The 18,128-nt window shown below is 42.6% G+C and overlaps 1 protein-coding gene across 1 annotated transcript in view; it reads left to right on the forward strand.

Moving 5' to 3' along the window:
* Nucleotides 1–18,128, forward strand: part of FEZ1 (fasciculation and elongation protein zeta 1) — a 99,016-nt gene that overhangs the window by 55,371 nt on the left and 25,517 nt on the right. The window contains 3 exon segments of the mRNA XM_030221134.1: nt 1,945–1,959; nt 1,962–2,215; nt 16,141–16,221. Coding sequence (XP_030076994.1) covers nt 1,945–1,959; nt 1,962–2,215; nt 16,141–16,221 — 350 coding nt within the window.

The following is an 18,128-nucleotide window of genomic DNA, read 5'->3' on the forward strand; positions in this document are numbered from 1 at the left end:
GCATCCAGTTTAATGAACTCTAGAGAAGACCCCTACCCCCTGATCCTCCTCCCCTGCTGCTTCTACTCTTCCAAGTCCTGGGTTCAAAATGGCACATATGACTTTTAGCACTAATCTTGTGGTTCTGCCATTAGGGATCAGGCTGCCAAATAAGGATCACACTGTAAGTTACCACTAGAGGGCATCACTTGTGAGGACATTTCCCCTGAAGCAGCGTGGTGAAGCATGGGCCCATGTTTGGGGCAGGTCCAGCTTAAAATGACAATGAACATGATTAAGATAGTTTTCAAGAGTGGAGGAGTGGCCTAATGGTTAGAGTGGTGGACTTTGGTCCTGGGGAACTGGGTTCGATTCCCACTTCAGGCACAGGCAGCTCCTTGTGACTCTGGCAAGTCACTTAATCCTCCATTGCCCCAGGTACAAATAAGTACCTGTATATAATAGTAAGCTGCATTGAACCTGCCATGAGTGGGAAAGCGCGGGTACAAATAAAAGAAAAAATTTACAAACATTGGAGTTATAAAGAATATATTGAGATTTATACAAGTCATGAGATGTGATGTTGAGCCACAATGACAATTTGGGTAAGCCACAGGATGGAATACTTTATTTATTTAGATTTTGCTCACAGCTTTTTCAGTAGTAGCTCAAGGTGAGTTTACATTCAGGATATTTCTATGTCTCAGGAGGGCTCAACAATCTAAGTTAGTACCTGAGGCAATGGAGGGTTAAGGTGACTTGCCCAAGATCACAAGGAGCAGGCAGTGGGATTTGAACCGGCCACCTCTGGATTGCAAGACCCTGTGCTCTAACCACTAGGCCACTCCATGAGTGGCTACTGAGCCTTTTTCATGACTTGAGTGAGTTAGGCCTTACCCACATGCTCTGAACTGATTGAGCGCTGGGTTATGCGGTTGATGTGGTTTGATACCCCTGCCATTTCTAAGTGATTCATTGGACTTATTGCCAGGGAAAATCTCCACTAAGTGCTATTCTATAAAGGGTGCTGTGGGCTGAGCATCCTTTAAGGAAATAGTGCTTGGAGGCCATTTTACTAAACGGCAGTAAGCCCACAGTGGGCTTACCGTGCCCAATACGGAACTACCTCCAGGCTACCGCAAGAGCTTGTGTAGTTCCTACCCATGCGTGCGCCATTTCCGTGCTAGAAAATATGTACTATTTCTGTACAACAGAACGTAACTGGCAGTAATCAAACAGTGCCGTGCACTGCACAGTTACCGCCGGGTTAGCATGGGAGCGGTTGCCGCCATCTCAATGGGTGGCAAGTAAGGTCGTCGCCCGAAATGGCCGCATCAGTAAGCATTTCACTTACCGCATGGCCTTCATTCTACCGTAGTTTAGCAAAGGATCCCCTTAGAGCAGATTCCTGCACCAACTTGGACATGGGGATTTGCGCCAGCTGAAACCTGGTACAAATCCTGGTATGTAGATGGGCACAGAAACCTGATATTCTATAATACTACACCTAAATATTTGGACACCCCCTGTGTTGGCCATGCCCCTCCCGTGGTTTCCCTTTTTAGTTTTAAAACAATTTTATTGATGACCTATCACAAACAATACAATATTCCTACGCCATGTTCAAGATACAACAGGAACAAATGAACAACTTGTAATCATAACTAGGTAGTAGCATCACTTTCTGTTTTGTTTCCCCACCTCCTTACTCCCAGCAGTTCTCCATTTATCCGTACCTCTATATCCCTCCCCGCACCCCCCTTCTACCCTCCCTTCGGGGTTTCCTTTTTAATATTCTTGTTTCTTCCTTCCTTCCAATTCCGTTGTAACACCTAATGTTATGTGGAATTACTCTTTCTCCTTCTTTGCTTCCTTATGCTATATCATGCCCTCCCCATGGCAACGGAAGAATGACTGTCCTTCCTTTAAACCGTCTTTTATTTTTCCTTCTTTGTGCATGAGAAGGTTTGCGACACATGCCGTACTGGAGCTCTCGGCATTGGCTGAATCACGTGAAAGGACTATATCCACTTACTCTGAGGAGCTTGTCCAACAGCTGGCTCAGCGGGATGAGCTGGAGTTTGAGAAAGAGGTGAAGAATGCCTTCATCACGGTGCTAATCGAGGTGCAGAACAAGCAGAAGGAGCACCGAGAACTGATGAAGAAAAGGAGGAAAGACAAAGGATTAAGTCTGCAGGGCAGTCGGATGGAAAAAACCAGCCAGATGCCTATTAAGGTACAGCTCAGTACGCTAGCAATAAAGACACTCATAGTAATACGTCCAGACACCATGAGGCCAGTATTCAAAAATACATATGTGGTTGGTGGCAACACTCACCTCATAAATGGTAATTTTAAAATTGCTCAGTGGCTCTACAGGGCCACTCTCAGTGGCCATGTTGTTTCTCAAATTCTAAATACAAAAACTTCCACCCAATACAAAATTACAAAAGTACAATAGTATATGGGGAAAAGCCTCAAAGAGCTCCCAGATCCAATATCGATCTGTCGGAGCTAAAACAGACCAACTGGTCTTCTCTTCATCATAGGCAAAAACCCCTTTTAGGCAGCCCCAGAAAAATTTCTTCTGGGACCGCAGTAAATTTTCTAAATTTTTTGTTTTTTAAAGATAAGAATTTTTTAAAGAAAAAGCGTGTATATTGCAATGCACTTAGTTTTTTATTGCTTGATATTCAGTATTACTACGCTTCATGCTGCGCTGTTCCCTGTTGGGTTACCCTGAGCCGACGTTGATGAGCTGGTAAGCTTGGAGGTGGGCTGTGATTCCCTGCCTGGACGTTTAGGCCCTGTTGTAATTACCCGAGACCTTGAAGAAGCAGCGAAACGCTGGCCAACGTCGGCTCAGGGTAACCCAACAGGAACAGCGCAGCATGAAGCAGTAGTAATACTGAATATCAAGCAATAAAAAGCTAAGTGCATTGCAAATATAACACGCTTTTTCTTTAAAAAATTCTTATCTTTAAAAAACAAAAAATTTAGAAAATTTACTGCGGTCCCAGAAGAAATTTTTCTGGGGCTGCCTAAAAGGGGTTTTGCCTATGATGACCAGTTGGTCTGTTTTAGCTCCGACAGATCGATATGGATCTGGGAGCTCTTGAGGCTTTTCCCCATATACTATTGTACTCTTTGTAATTTTTGTATTGGGTGGAAGTTTTTGTATTTAGAATTTGTTTCTTATCTCCACACCACCAAATATATTTGTCATGTTGTTCTCAAACAGCAAAAGTTACCAGTCTGAAAAGGGGTTTGTGATTTAGTGTTATGATAGCAGCAAAAAATATCTATATATTTCCCTGATGAAAGTTGAAAGTCTCAAGGCATAAATAGCGGGCCTGATACTCAGCCTATAGGAGGCAGCCCGCATAAATGCTGCAATCGGTGCTGAACCTGGATGTTTCACTGTCGGCAATTTCCCTGGACTGGCAATTGATATCCGGGGGTTCTTGGCCACTAAAAGGTTAACCAGCTGCCTTGGAGAAGAGAGGTCTACTGAAAGGAGAGCATCAGCCTGGTGAAGTTGGAAGTAATCCTGTAGCCAGGACCAGCCTGCCAGAGGATGTAATATTCTGTCACACCGAGTATGTGTCTCTTGGAGCTTTTGCCCAGGAGGGAAGAGTTAGGACAACTATTGTAGTTGGCGATTCGATTATTAGGATGTTGATAGGCTGGATGGCTGGTGGACGTCAGGATCGCCTGGGTCACTTGGCCTACCTCGTGCAAAGGTGGTGCACCTCAACATATCACCTAGATAGAATTTTGGATAGTGATGGGGTGGAGCCAGCTGTCTTGCTACATGTGGGTACCATGGAATAGGAAAATGGGGAGAGAGGCCCTGGAAGCCAAATTTAGGCTCCTAGGTAGAAAGCTGAAATTCAGATCCTTCAGGGTAGGCATTTTCAGAAATGCTCCCTGTTCCACGCACAGGACCACAAGAGGCACGTGGAGCTCCAAAGTCTCAATGCAGGGATGAGGGACTTAGAGTTTGTTAGAAACTTTGGGGAAGGGGAGACTGTTCCAAAAAAATGGGCTCCACCTTAATTGGGATGAAACCAGTCTACTGGCATCAACATTTAAAAAGGAGATAGAGCAGCTTTTAAACTAAAATGGGGAGGGGGGTTTAATCAGTCGCCCAGGAGTGCATGGTTCATCTGGAGTATTCTTGAAGGATACAATTAAAACAAGATCTTAGGGAATCCTGATAGAGAGTTTCAGTAATGGTGAAAGAAGCCAGAATGCTCAATGGGAGAGCATAGTAAGAATGTAAATTACCCCATTAACTTCAAAGCAGACTATACATGCAAGAAAAAAAGACAATTTGAAGTGTCTGTATATAAATGCTAGAAGCCTTAAAAATAAGATAGGAGAATTGTATAGCATTAAAGAAGAGGTAGATACAGTGGCGTAGGAAGGGGGGGGGGGTGGTGGTGGGGTGGTCCGCCCCGGGTGCAACGCCACTGTGGGGTGTCATCTCCGTTGGTTCCTTGCTCCCCTCTGCCCGGAACAGGTTACTTCCTGTTCCAGGGCAGAGAGAGCAAGGCACTAATGGAGCCAACGCAGCTCCCAGCGACGTGGACTCGGGCGGATCGGCCCTCCCACCCGCTCCTCGCTTCTAGTAGTAACAATGCCTCCGGAGGGGGGGGTGCGCACCAAGGTGGTGGGGGCGCCGTGCTGCACCCGCAGGGGGTGCGCAGCGCAACCCGCCCCGGGTGTCAGCCGCCCTCGCTACGGCACTGGGTAGATATAATAGGCATTTCAGAGACCTGGGGCCCTGTTTACTAAAATGCGTTATCATTTTTAACGCACCTACAATTAGCATACGCACTAACTGTGTAGGTGCCTATAGGGAGTATTGTAGGTGCGTACACAGTTAACACGTGTAACATGGTTAACACGCGTTAAAAATATAACGTGCCTATAACATGACTTAGTAAACATGGCACCTGATGGAAGGAGGACAATCAATGGAACACTGTGTTATCAGGGTACAAATTATATCACAATTATAGAGCAGATCAAATTGGGGGGGGGTTCCACTATATGTTAAAGAAGGAATTGAGTCACACAAAATAAGCATTCTTCGCAAAACAGATAGTAGTGCGGAATCTTTATGGATAGAAATTCCAGGTGTGAAGGGAAAGGATACACTAGTAAGGCTCTGCTACTGTCTGCCAGGACAGAACAAACACAGATGAAAATGTGTCTACAGAAATTAGGAAAGCTGGCAAATTGAGCAACATTATAATAATGGGTGATTTCAATTATCCTAATAGTGACTGGATAAATGTTACATCAGGAAGTGCTAGGGAGGTAAAGTTTTTAGCTGTAATAAATGACCGCTTCTTGGAGCAACTGGTCCAAGAACCAATGAGAGGGGGAGCTATTTTGGATCTAATCCTTAGTGGAATGTGGGATATAGTATGAGAGGTAATGGTGTTTGATTTGCTGGGAACAGTACTGATATCTGGAGTGAAGTCACTAAGGAAATCTACTGTAGCAGCTTTTAATTTTCGAAAGGGTGACTATGACAAATTGGTTAAAAAGAAGCTGAAGGGATCAGCCACAAAGGTTAGGGCTTTAATCAGGTGTGGATGTTGTTTAAAATACCATCTTGGAAGCCCAGACTAGATGTATTCCACGTATTAACAAAGTGGAAAAAAAGAGCAAATGACAGCCAGCACGGTTAGGTGAGGTGAAAGAGGCTATTAGAGCCAAAAGAATATCCTTTAAAAAATGGAAAAAGGATCTGAATGAAGAAAATAAGAAGCAACATAAACACAATCAAGCCAGGTACAAAGCATTGATAAAGAAGGCTAAAAGAAATCTTGCCACAGAGACGAAAACTCGTGGAGGGGCATAATTGAACGAAAACGTCTATCTCCATGGGCGTTTATCTCCGAGAACGGGTCCGTGAAGGGGCGGACCGAACCGTATTTTTGAAAAAAAAATAGACGTCCATGTTTTATTCGACAATTTGTGAGCTGGGCATTTTTTGTTTTTCAGTGATAGTGGAAAATGAAAGTGCCCAGCTCAAAACGAATAAATCCAAGGCATTTGTTCGTGGGAGGGGCCAGGAGTCGTAGTGCACTGGTCCCCCTCACATGCCAGGACACCAACCGGGCACCTAGGGGGCACTTTTACAAAAACAAAAAAAAAAAGGTAAAAGAGCACCCTTCCCTTGTGTGTTGAGCCTAAGGGTGAAGGGGGGCACCTACATGTGGGTACAGTGGTTTGGGGGGGTTGGACGACTAAGCATTAAGCAGCACAATTGTAATAGGTAGGGGGGGGTGGGCCTGGGTCCACCTGCCTGAAGTCCACTGCACCCCCTAACAACTGCTCCAGGGACCTGCATACTGCTGCCAGGGACGTGGGTATGACATATGAGGGTGAAAATAAAAAGTTGTGAAACATCATTTTTTGTGGTGGGAAGGGGGTTAGTGACCACTGGGGGAGTCAGGGAAGGTCATCCCCGATTCCTCTGGTGGTAATCTGGTCATTTAGGGCACTTTTGGGGGCCTTATTCGTGAAAAAACAGGGTCCAGGAAAAAAGTGCCCTAAATTCTAGCTACAAACGCATACTTTTTGTCCATTATCGGCGAAAGGCACCCATCTCTCCTCGGCCGATAACCACGCCCCAGTTCCACCTTCACCACGCCTCCAACACGCCCCCGTCAACTTTATATGCTTCCGCGATGGAGTGCAGTTGAAAACGTCCAAAATCGGCTTTCCATTATACCGATTTATTCGTTTTGTGAGATAAACGTCTATCTCCCGATTTGGGTCAAAATCTAGGCGTTTTTCTCTTTTCAATTATAAGGTGGATAGTACACCTTTTTTCAGGTATATTTTTTATTTATTTTATTTGTTGCATTTCTATCCCACATTTTCCCACCTATTTGCAGCCTCAATGTGGCTTACATAGTACCGTAATGGCGTTCGCCAGTTCCGGTGTGAACAAATACAGGTGTTAGTTTGGTACATTTGCTGTATCATTTGCTGTACAGGAGTGTTTCAAATTCTTTTGTTGTTATGGTTTGTAAAAAAAAAGCAGGAAGCGCTGCTGGTACTCCCTCCACAATCACACTTAGAATCTCCTCTAAACTCGTAACATCTAGTCTATAGTCTAGAGGAGATTCTAAGTGTGATTGCGGAGGCGTACAGCGCTACCAGCTGTGCTTCCAGACTTTTTTAACAAACCATAACAGCCAAAACAATTTGAAACACTCCTGTACATCAAGTGATACTGACAGATTTACCTACCACACACAGGAAGACTCCTGAGGCAGGCCTATGACTGAAATATAGCCGTGTCGAGTCATTCTTATGATCAATAAATCTTCTAGATCATACAGCATCATCGCTTTATTAGTTACCTTCGCTGTCTCCTGAGTGTGATTTTCTCTGCAAGGTATTCGTTCTTCTGTATTTCTGTCGCAATCTACCTATACAGAAATGGTTTCAAGAGTGATGATGCGGAGGAACTGAAAGAAATCTCGGTTAACTTGGAAGATGTACTGAGCCAAACTGACAAGTTAAAGAGTGATAAATCACCTGGACCACAACTCAAACATGAAATTGATGATCTGCTACTAGTGATCTGCAGCCTGTCATTAAAATCGTCCTTAGTACCTGAAGACTGGAGGGTGGCCAATGTGACACTGATTTTAAAAAAGGGTTCTGGGGTGATCTGGGAAATTACAGACTGGTAAGGTTGACTTCAGTGGGCAAACAGTGGCAACTATTTAGTATAAAATTACAGAACACATAGACAAACATGGTTTAATGGGACAGAGTCAGCACAGACTCAGCCAAGAGAAGTCTTGCCTCACCAGTTTGCTTCATTTTCTTGAAGACATGAATAAACATGTCGATAAATGTGAGCTGGATGATATAATATATCTAGATTTTCAGAAAGCATTTGCCAAAGTACCTCATGAGAGACTCCTGAGAAAATTACATAAGTACATAAGTACTGCCATACTGGGAAAGACCAAAGGTCCATCAAGCCCAGCATCCTGTTTCCAACAGTGGCCAATCCAGGTCACAAATACCTGGCAAGAGCCCAAAAAAGTACAAAACATTTTATACTGCTTATCCAGAAATAGTGGATTTTCCCCAAGTCCATTTAATAATGGTCTATGGACTTTTCCTTTAGGAAGCCGTCCAAACCTTTTTTAAACTCCGCTAAGCTAACCGCCTTTACCACATTCTCTGGCAACGAATTCAAGAGTTTAATTACACATTGAGTAAAGAAACAATTTCTCCGATTCATTTTAAATTTACTACATTGTAGCTTCATCACATGCCCCCTAGTCCTAGTATTTTTGGAAAGCATAAACAGACGCTTCACATCTACCCGTTCAACTGCACTCATTATTTTATAGACCTCTATCATATCTCCCCTCAGCCCCCTTTTCTCCAAGCTGAAGAGCCTAGCCGCTTTAGCCTTTCCTCATAGGGAAGTCGTCCCATCCCCTTTATCATTTTGTCGCCCTTCTCTGCACCTTTTCTAATTCCACTATATCTTTTTGAGATGCAGTGACCAGAATTGAACACAATATTTGAGGTGCGGTCGGCACCATGGAGCGATACAAAGGCATTATAACATCCTTATTTTGTATTCCATTCCTTTCCTAATAACACCTAACATTCTATTTGCTTTCTTAGCCGCAGCAGCACATTGAGCAGAAGGTTTCAACGTATTATCAACGATGACACCTAGATCCCTTTCTTGGTCCGTGACTCCTAACATGGAACCTTGCATGACGTAGCTATAATTCAGGTTCCTCTTTCCCGCATGCATCACTTGCACTTGCTTACAGTAAACGTCATCTGCCATTTAGATGCCCAGTCTCTCAGTCCTCATAAGGTCCTCTTGTGATTTTTCACAACCCTCCTGCGATTTAATGATTAAGGAGTCATGGGATAGGAGGCAATGTACTGCTGTGGATTAAGAACTGGTTATTGGACAGAAAACAGAAGGTAGGGTTATATGGCCATTTTTCTCAATGGAGGAGGATGAATAGTGGAGTGCCGCAGGGATCTGACTGGGACTGGTGCTATTTAAACATATTTATAAATAATCTGGAAATGGGAATGACAAGTGAGGTGATTAAATTTGCAGCTGACACAAAACTATTCAAAGCTATCAAAACTCATGCAGATTGTGAAAAATTGCAGGAAGACCTTAGGAAAACTTGAAGACTGGGCATCCAAATGGCAGATGAAATTTAATGTAGACAAATGTACAGTCATGCACATTGGAAGAATAATCTGAATCCTAGTTATCTGATGATAGGGTCCACTTTAGGAGTCAGCACTCAAGAAAAAGATCTAGGTGTCATTGCAGATATACACTGAAATCTTCTGCTCACTGTGCCGTGGTGACCAAAAAAAGCAAACAGGATGCTAGGAATTATTAGGAGAGGGATGCAAAATAAGACCAAAAATATTATTATGCCTCTGTATCACTCTATGCTGTGACCTCACTTTGAGTATTGCATTCATTCTGGTCGCTGTATCTCAAAAAAGATATAGTGGAATTAGAAAGGTTCAAAGAAGAGCAACCAAAATGAAGGGGAATGGAACTGCTCCCATATGAGGAAAGGCTAAAGAGGTTGGGGCTCTTCAGCTTGGAAAAGAGATGGCTGAGGGGTGATAACGACTGAGGTCAACAAAATCCTGAGTGTTGCGGAGCGGGTGGAGGTGAATTGATTTTTCACTCATTCAAAGAATACAAAGACCAGGGGAACTCAATGGAATTGCATGGAAATACTTTGAAAACAAATAGGAGGAAATATTTTTTCACTCAAAAAAATAGTGAAGCTTCTGGAACTCGTTGCTGGAAGGATGTGGTAACGGAGGTTAGCATATCAAGTTCAAGCTTGTCTTTATTTAATTGAATGCTTAGGGCAATGCCATCAAAGTGATTTACATATTTTAAAAGTTTTGGACAAGTTCCTAGAGGAAAAGTCCATAGTCTTTATTGAAATAGATGTAAGGGAAGCTGAATGGCCACTGCTAGAAGCAGGATATTGGGCTAGATGGACCATTGGTCTGATCCAGTTGACTATTCTTATGTTCTTATCTACTCAAGAGGGTTTAGAACAAGAATAACCTAAACTTGGGCAATAGACAATTATAGCAGTAAACACATTCTGGTAAGAATACACATTGTAGCAAAGCAGTGCTACATTACAATATCAACACAATACACATTAAAACATCTTAATAGCACAGAGTGTAAGGGGAGGTAGAACATATTTATTTATTATCACATTTGTACCCCACATTTTCCCAACAGCGTCAGGCTCAGTGTGGCTTACATCGCACCGCAAAGGCGAAAGCCAATCCGGTAACTAAACTAATACAAGATATAACCAACATTAGAAATAATGGAGAGGATTGGAAAGGAGCAAAAGTAACAGGGAAAACAGGGGAAGGGTGGGTGTGTCCAAAATTGTCATTAATGTGTATCAAGAAGTGGAGGCACAGGCTGAGTTTTTGGGGTAGACCAGGAGTTCTCAACCCAGTCCTTGAAACACAACCAACCTGTCATGTTTTCAGGATAGCCACAATGGATATGCGTGAGATACATTTGCATGCACTACTTCCATTCTAGGCAAATCTATCTGGTGCATATTCATTGTGGGTATCTTGAAAACCTGACTGACTGGGTGTATCCCAAGGACTGGGTTGAGAACTCCTAATATAGACAGAGAGAATAATAGATGTGCTTTTAGAAACCCCGCTGCTGTCCCACAGTCAATATCATATAGGTTTAACAGAGCCAGTGCAAGGATATTAATATTTAAAGTTTATTGATTTCACTATCCACCTTTTATACAGAATAGCAAAGCAGTATACCAAATGAGAACAGGATGAGAGAGAGATGAGTGTATGATGCTATTAACCAGAATAGAGACAGTTAAGGAGGCAGGATGGTCACCACTGTTGTTTACAGAGATCAAAGGGACAAAAATACAGAGTTTCGGGGGGGGGGGGGGGGGGGGGAACTGGACTGTGAACATCAAGCAGCTTAGTCAATGAAGTCATTGGTCTTTTACTACAAAGGGATAAGAGTCTGGGCAGCCAACTTTTCAAAATGATGTGCTAAGCCTGATAGAAATTACCCTCCCCCTGGATACAGTCAAGGAGTGTGTTCAATACTGGGGTTGCTCAAGCATGCACAGCAGCCACAGAACTGGTTCCTATGGGCAGAACACAGACACAAGGTAGACGGTCACCAGCCTAAGACTGGCTAAAGAGCAGGTAATGGAGAGGGGGAGCTGCTTAAAGACTGCAACATCAACCATTACCAGATCTCGCTGAAATTAGGTCATTTATTTATTATTTTGTCACATTTATACCCCACATTTCCCCCACATGCTTACAGGCTCAATGTGGCTCACATTAAACCGAAAAGGCAATCGCCAACCCGGATATTAATCAATTACAATAAATTGTGGTAAACAAAGAGTTTAGAAGAACAAGTGGAAAGGAGGGAAAAGGGAAAGAAAAAAAAGAGTCCAAAATAGTCCATTAATGTATTGCTTTGGAGGACTTTAGGATTATGTTGGATCCTGGGAGTAGGCTTTCTTGAATACGCTGGTCTTGAGTAATTTCCTAAAGTTAAGATGATCTTTGGTAGTTTTGACAGCTTTTGGTAAAGCATTCCATAATCGGGTGCTGATAAGGAAAAGGAGGTAGCCTAAGTAGATTTATACTTGAGGCTGTTGCAGGTAGGATAATGGAGGTTTAGGAATGAGCGGGATGTTCTTGATGTATTCCTTGAAGGAAGGTTGATTAGGTTATTCATGTATCCTGGGACTTCTCCATAAAGAATTTTGTGGACTAGGGTACAAATTTTGTAGCCAGAGCCTTATCAATAGAACAGTGTTTGAGAAAACCCAGTTAACTAGCGCTGACATAACCAGATAGTGCTGCCGACTATCCTATCTGACCACCATAGCACTATGAGAGCAATTCTATAAGAGGGCGCATGTTAGAAAGTTATTTTATAAAGGGACCTAGGCGCCTATTTTCTGCTATAGAATGCTAACCTAACCTAGTATATATGAGGTCAATATTCAAAGCGATTTAACTGGCCAGTTAAATCACATGTTCAAGGCTAACCACTAATTTTCAGTGGCACATAACCAGTTAGTGCTAAACTGGAAACCAGCTATTTTGGGGCGTTCTAGGATGGAGTCGGCACTTGGCCTATTAATGCCTATATTCAGCACTTAACCACATAAATAGGACCGCATAAAAGTCAGTCCTATCCAGTGCTTTTTTTGTGGCGATATGCGCCAGTACAGCGTACCGGCACCTTTTTTACCTCCCGAGTCCCCCTCTCACTGCTTCAAGTTTCCACACTGCCTGCTTGAGAGTCCGGGTCCTCGACCATCAGTGCAAGACCCAGCCGGCACCAGCACACTGGTCTCCCTCACTCTTTAGTGACTATTTATTCCATAGACTGTCTCTTGGTCTCTCAGATCTTCTCAGAGCAATCTACTGAGTTTCCCAGCCGCTACTAGAATTTGCCTAGAGATCATGTCACATTATATTTTCCTACCTGGCTCTGTAATGATCTCCCGATTGACCTCAGGCTCCGGTCTACATACTAGAAACTTAAGACTGGTCTAAAAATGTGGGGAAAACTATTTAGCTGGCAGTGGTCAGCATTTCTTTAAACGCCGACTTCTGTCGGCTAAATTAGAGCCAGATATTCAATGCCGGCCCCCATCTGGGTACCAGCACTGAAGGCAGCTGCCAGAAGTTACCTGGATGCTGCCAATATTCAAAAGTGGTACCCAGATGGCTATCTGATTAACTTAGGACCGTCTTTTCTGTTAAATTAAGTGGATAGTTATCTGGGTATCGTTGCTGAATATTGGTGATGCCCTTGTAAATCCCCTGACTGCCCTGACTCTGACCCTGGGCTGCTCCAATACTAACTGGGTAGGGAGCAGTTCTATAACACAGGCACGAACTTTTACACGCCAATTAAGTGCATAAATTTAGAATGGCCTTTAATATCAGTGCACACATGTGCATAAATGTCCAAATTCTGTCTAAGCACTATTCTGCAAATACCTGCTTACTTACACAGTGCAAGGGGGGAAATCCAATACATTAGCATTTAACTTTCAAAAAGGAGACTTTGATAAAATTAGAAGAAAAAGAAACTTAGAGGAGCAGCTGCAAAGATCAAAAATTTACATCAGGCGTGGATGCTGTTCAAAAATATTATCCTGGAAGCCCAGGCCAAATATATTCCATGTATTTAAAAAAAAAGGAAGGAAGGCCAAACGACAGCCGGCATGGTTAAAAAAGTGAGGTGAAGGAAGCTATTAGAGCTAAAAAAAAATCTTTCAGAATGTGGAAGAAGAATCTCACTGAAAATAATAGGAAACAACATAAGAAATGGCAAAGGGCTGATAAGGAAGGCAAAGAGAGTCTTTGAAAAGAAGATTGCATTGGAGGTAAAAACTTTTTAGGTATATTAAAAGCAAGAAGCTGGCAAGGGAATCAGTTGGACCGCTGGATGACTGAGGGGTAAAAGGGACACTCAGGGGAGACAAGGCCATAGAAGAGAGATTAAATTTATTCTTTGCTGTGGTCTTCACCTAGGAAGATGTGGGAGAGATACCGGTGCCAGAAATGGTAGTCAATGCTAATGAGTCAGAGTAGCAAATCGTCTGGACCGGATGGTATACATCCCAGAGTACTGATAGAATTGAAAAATGAACTTGCAGAACTATTGTTAGTAATATGTAATTTATCTTTAAAATCAAGCATGGTACCGGAAGATTGTAACACCAATTTTTCAAAAGGGTTCCAGAGGTGATCCAGGAAAATACAGACTGGTGAGCCTGACTTCGGTGCCAGGCAAAATGGTTGAGGATACTGGGCTTGATGGACCTTCAGTCTGTCCCAGTATGGCAACGCTTGTGTTCCTTACAGAAGAAGATGTAAGAGATCTACCTGTACCAGAAATGGTTTTCAAGGGTGATCATGTGGAGGAACTGATAGACATCTCAGTGAACCTGGAAGACATACTGAGCCAAATTAACAGGTTAAATAGTGATAAATCACCAGATGGTATACATCCCAGGGTACTGATAAAACTCAAACAAGAAATTGGTGATCTACTGTTTAGTGATCTGTAACCTATCATTAAAATCATCCGTAGTGCCCGAAGATTGGAAGGTGGCCAATTTTTAAAAAGGGTTCCAGGGTTGAACCAGGAAATTATAGACCAGTAAGCCCAACATCAGTGCCAGGCATATAGTGGAAACTATTATAAAACAAATTACTGAATAAATAGACAAACATGATTTAATGAGACAGAGTCAGCATGGGTTCAGCCAAGAGAAGTCTTGTCTCACCAATCTGCTTCATTTCTTTGAAGGCATGAATAAACATGTGGATAAAGCAAGCTGGTTGATGTAATGTGTTTAGATTTTCAGAAAACTTTTAACAAAGTTCTTCATGAGAGACTCCTGAGAAAAGTTTAAAGTCTTGGGACAGAAGGCAATGTTCTTTGTGGATTAGGAATTGGTTATTGGACAGAAAATAGAATATAGGGTTAAATGGCCATTTTTCTCAATTGTGGAGTGCCGCAGGGATCTGTTCTGGGACCAGTGCTATTTAACATATTTATACATGATCCGGAAATTGAACAACAAGTGAGGTGATTAAATTTGCAGATGGTGCAAAACTATTCAAGGTTGTTAAAGCATGAGCGGACTGTGAAAAATTGCAGGAAGACCTAGGAAATTGGAAGACTGGGCATCCAAATTGCAGATGAAATTTAATATGGACAAATGCAAAGTGATGCACATTGGGAAGAATAATCCAAACCATAGTTGCCTGATGCTAGGGTCCACCTTAGGAGTCAGCACCCAAGAAAAAGATCTAGGTGTCATTGTAGACAATACCCTGAAATCATCCGCCCTGTGTGTGGCAACAAACAGGATGCTAGGAAATATTAGGAAAGGGACGGTAAATAAGACCAAGACTATGAATCTTATAATGCATCTGTATCACTCCATAGTGTGACATCACCTTGAGTATTACGTTCAATTCTGGTTGCTGTATCTCAAAAAAGATATAGCAGAATTAGAAAAAGTTCATAAAAAGAGCAACCAAAATGATAAAGGGGATGGAACTCCTCTCTTATGAGGAAAGGCTAAAGAGGTTAGAGTTCTACCACTTGGAAAATAAATGGGTAATGGGAGATATGACTGAGGTCTACAAAATTCTGATTGGTATAGAACACATAAAAGTGAATCGATTTTCTAGTTTGAAAAAGTAGAAAGACCAGGGGCACACAATTTCAAGTTACCTGGAAATAGGAGAAAATATTTTCACTCAATGAATAGTTAAGCTCTGGAACTCATTGCTAGAGGATGTGGTATCAGTAGTTAGCATTTCTGGGTTTTGAAAGTTTTGGACATGTTCTGCTATTGCGATAGACATGGGAAGCCACTGTTTACCCTGGGATTGGTAGCATGGGTTTCTGGCAGTTGCTTGTGACCTGATTTGGCCACTGTGTATAGTGGGCTAGATGGAACATTGGTCTGACCCAATATGGCTATTCTGTTTTTCTGCCTTTAGAAAATTATCCTATACTTGGCTAAGTTTAGACAGGGAACCCAAATTTTGACCAGTGAGATTTAGATAAATAGCTACAAACCTAGCCAGTTAGGTTCTGCTGAATATTCAGTTGACGATGACTAGCTAAAATTAGCCAGTCATCATACACTCTCAACGGGATCTTTGAATATTGGCCTCTGAGTGATCACTTCCTGCACCAGCCTGTACCCTCAGCATCCCCATTCAATGTCCTGTTTAATATAACATGTCTTCACCCTATTATTAATAAAAAAAAATTAGTTTCTTGGTGCATCACACACAGAATATCATCCACTGATTTATCAAGCCACTTATCTTCGTCCTGAATCCTGAATATTGTTCAATATGGAACAGACCGTAAGTAAGCTAAAGCTGTGGGGCAGAAAGTCAAGTGAGGGAGACGGCGAGTGATCAAGAGCTTCTAAAAAATAGTTCCAGGATGATGGATCTCTCTTTCTCTCATTAGCACTAAGGCACAGATTTCTCTATCTCTGTATTTAGCGTTTCAGCATGGAAGGGATCTCAAACATTCTGCAGACAGGCATCAGACAAACTTTTGGGAACATGGAGACTGACAAACAGGTGAGTCCACTGCTGTATGAAATGCAATCTATATTTGACTCATCCCTCCATTAGACACCATTTCTCGTTCAGACTTCATCCCAACAAATCCTGTTATGTTGCTGTGCAGACCTTCAGAGGTCTCAGTCAGATCAACGAGGACCTGTTGCAAGCCTCCATGATTGTAAAACCTCATTCATCAGACTGATCTGAGTGCTAGTCGCTGTGGTGACCTCATCCTCAGGTTCATCAGATCAATCCCATGTCTGATGATGTCACAATGGAGCTTAAAACTGCACTTCCCTGAACACTCATGTGTTTGGAAATCAGAGGCGTAACCAGACTCAATATTTTGGATGGGCCCAGAGGTAGATTGGATGGGCACTTCCACCCCCCCCCCCCCCCCCAAAAAAAAAAATCTTCCCGGAGATATTTTTTAAAATACAGACTTTTTTCACCGCATTTCTCCTCCTCTTCTCTGCAGCGTCCCAGCATCTGTGTTTCTGTCTCTGAACCCCGTCCTTCCCCGGTGTACCATAAAGGCATCCTCGGCACCTGCAGCGATTCATTCTTGCTGCTTGCTCCAGCCCTGCAGGCTTCCATCTGCCATGTGCCCATGTCCTGCCCTCACCGACGTCATTGCCTGTTTCCTGTCTGACGGGACGCAGCAGATGGAACCCTGCAGGGCTGGCGCAAGCAGCGAGAATGAATCACTGCAGGCGCCGTAGGTGCCTGTATGGTGCACCGGGGAAAGGTGGGGTTCAGAGACAGAAGCGCAGATGTCGGGGTGCTGCGGAGGAAAGAGGGGAGAGAGCAGTGTGGTGCTGCCGCTGGGTGGGCCTGAGCCACAAATGAGTGGGCCTGTGCCCACCCAGGCCCACCCATAGCTACTCCACTGTTGGAAATGAGGAGTAATATTTATGCAACTGGATGAACATTTCCTTAGGTTTGAGATCTCTAATCATTACTTTTCCTGCTGCCTTATAGCTTTTTTTGAAACTTTTTCTAGTGTTCTGAAAATGAATTGTATTTAGATGCTGGATCACCGGAGACACAGCTGTCTGTACTCTGGTGACCTTTATTATAGTTGATATGATATATGAGAACATTTGAATATTGTTCAACCTGATAGTAGCAGGTTGAGAAAGGGATTGAACACACCATGTGGGTAATTTTCAAAACTGGGTGCACTGATACATAGTCCACAGGTACTTTTTACTTGCAGGCTTTGCACTGATTTTCAAACAGAAAATATGGGCAGACTTATCCTTTGAATATTTTTCCAAGAAAAGTGCCCCCCCCCCCCCCCAAAAAAAAAAATAAAACCCAACACTCTGCAAAAAAAGCATCTACCAATTTATGTATGTATATATTTATTGAGATTAACTGCCTTTATGAAGAGATTCACTCAAGATGATGTACAGCAGGTACAATTTAACATAAAACTTACAATTTTGTTAACAGAATAACAATAGTAAAATAACCAATAAACATAAATACAATAAATGAAGTAAACTTGAAAACAATAAATTAAAACCTAATAAGCATGCATTAGAACATTCAACTAACATAGATATGATGCTAATGATACCACATAACTGAAGGACCAAGAGCAGATATATAATGGGAACAAGTTGCGTGGTACAGAGTCAGTTGGGATAATTTGATGATTAGCTAAACTCAAGGCACGTTCTTTGTATAGTTAAGCAAGAGATAAGGAACAGTATTGTAGCAAGGTAGTCCAGGTGCAGAATGAGTGTATAGTCAGTCACCCTACGTATTAAAAGCTCAGGAGAAGAGCCAGGCTTTCACCTGCTTCCTGAAGTAGAGGTAGTCTCGAGTTATACGTAGCCCCTCTGGGAGTAAATTCCAGAGCGTGGGGGCTACTCCTGAGAAGACTCACTGGTGTGTATCACATCGTACAGTTT

This window comes from Microcaecilia unicolor, chromosome 12 (genome assembly GCF_901765095.1).
Source record: "Microcaecilia unicolor chromosome 12, aMicUni1.1, whole genome shotgun sequence".
NCBI classification, from domain to species: domain Eukaryota; kingdom Metazoa; phylum Chordata; class Amphibia; order Gymnophiona; family Siphonopidae; genus Microcaecilia; species Microcaecilia unicolor.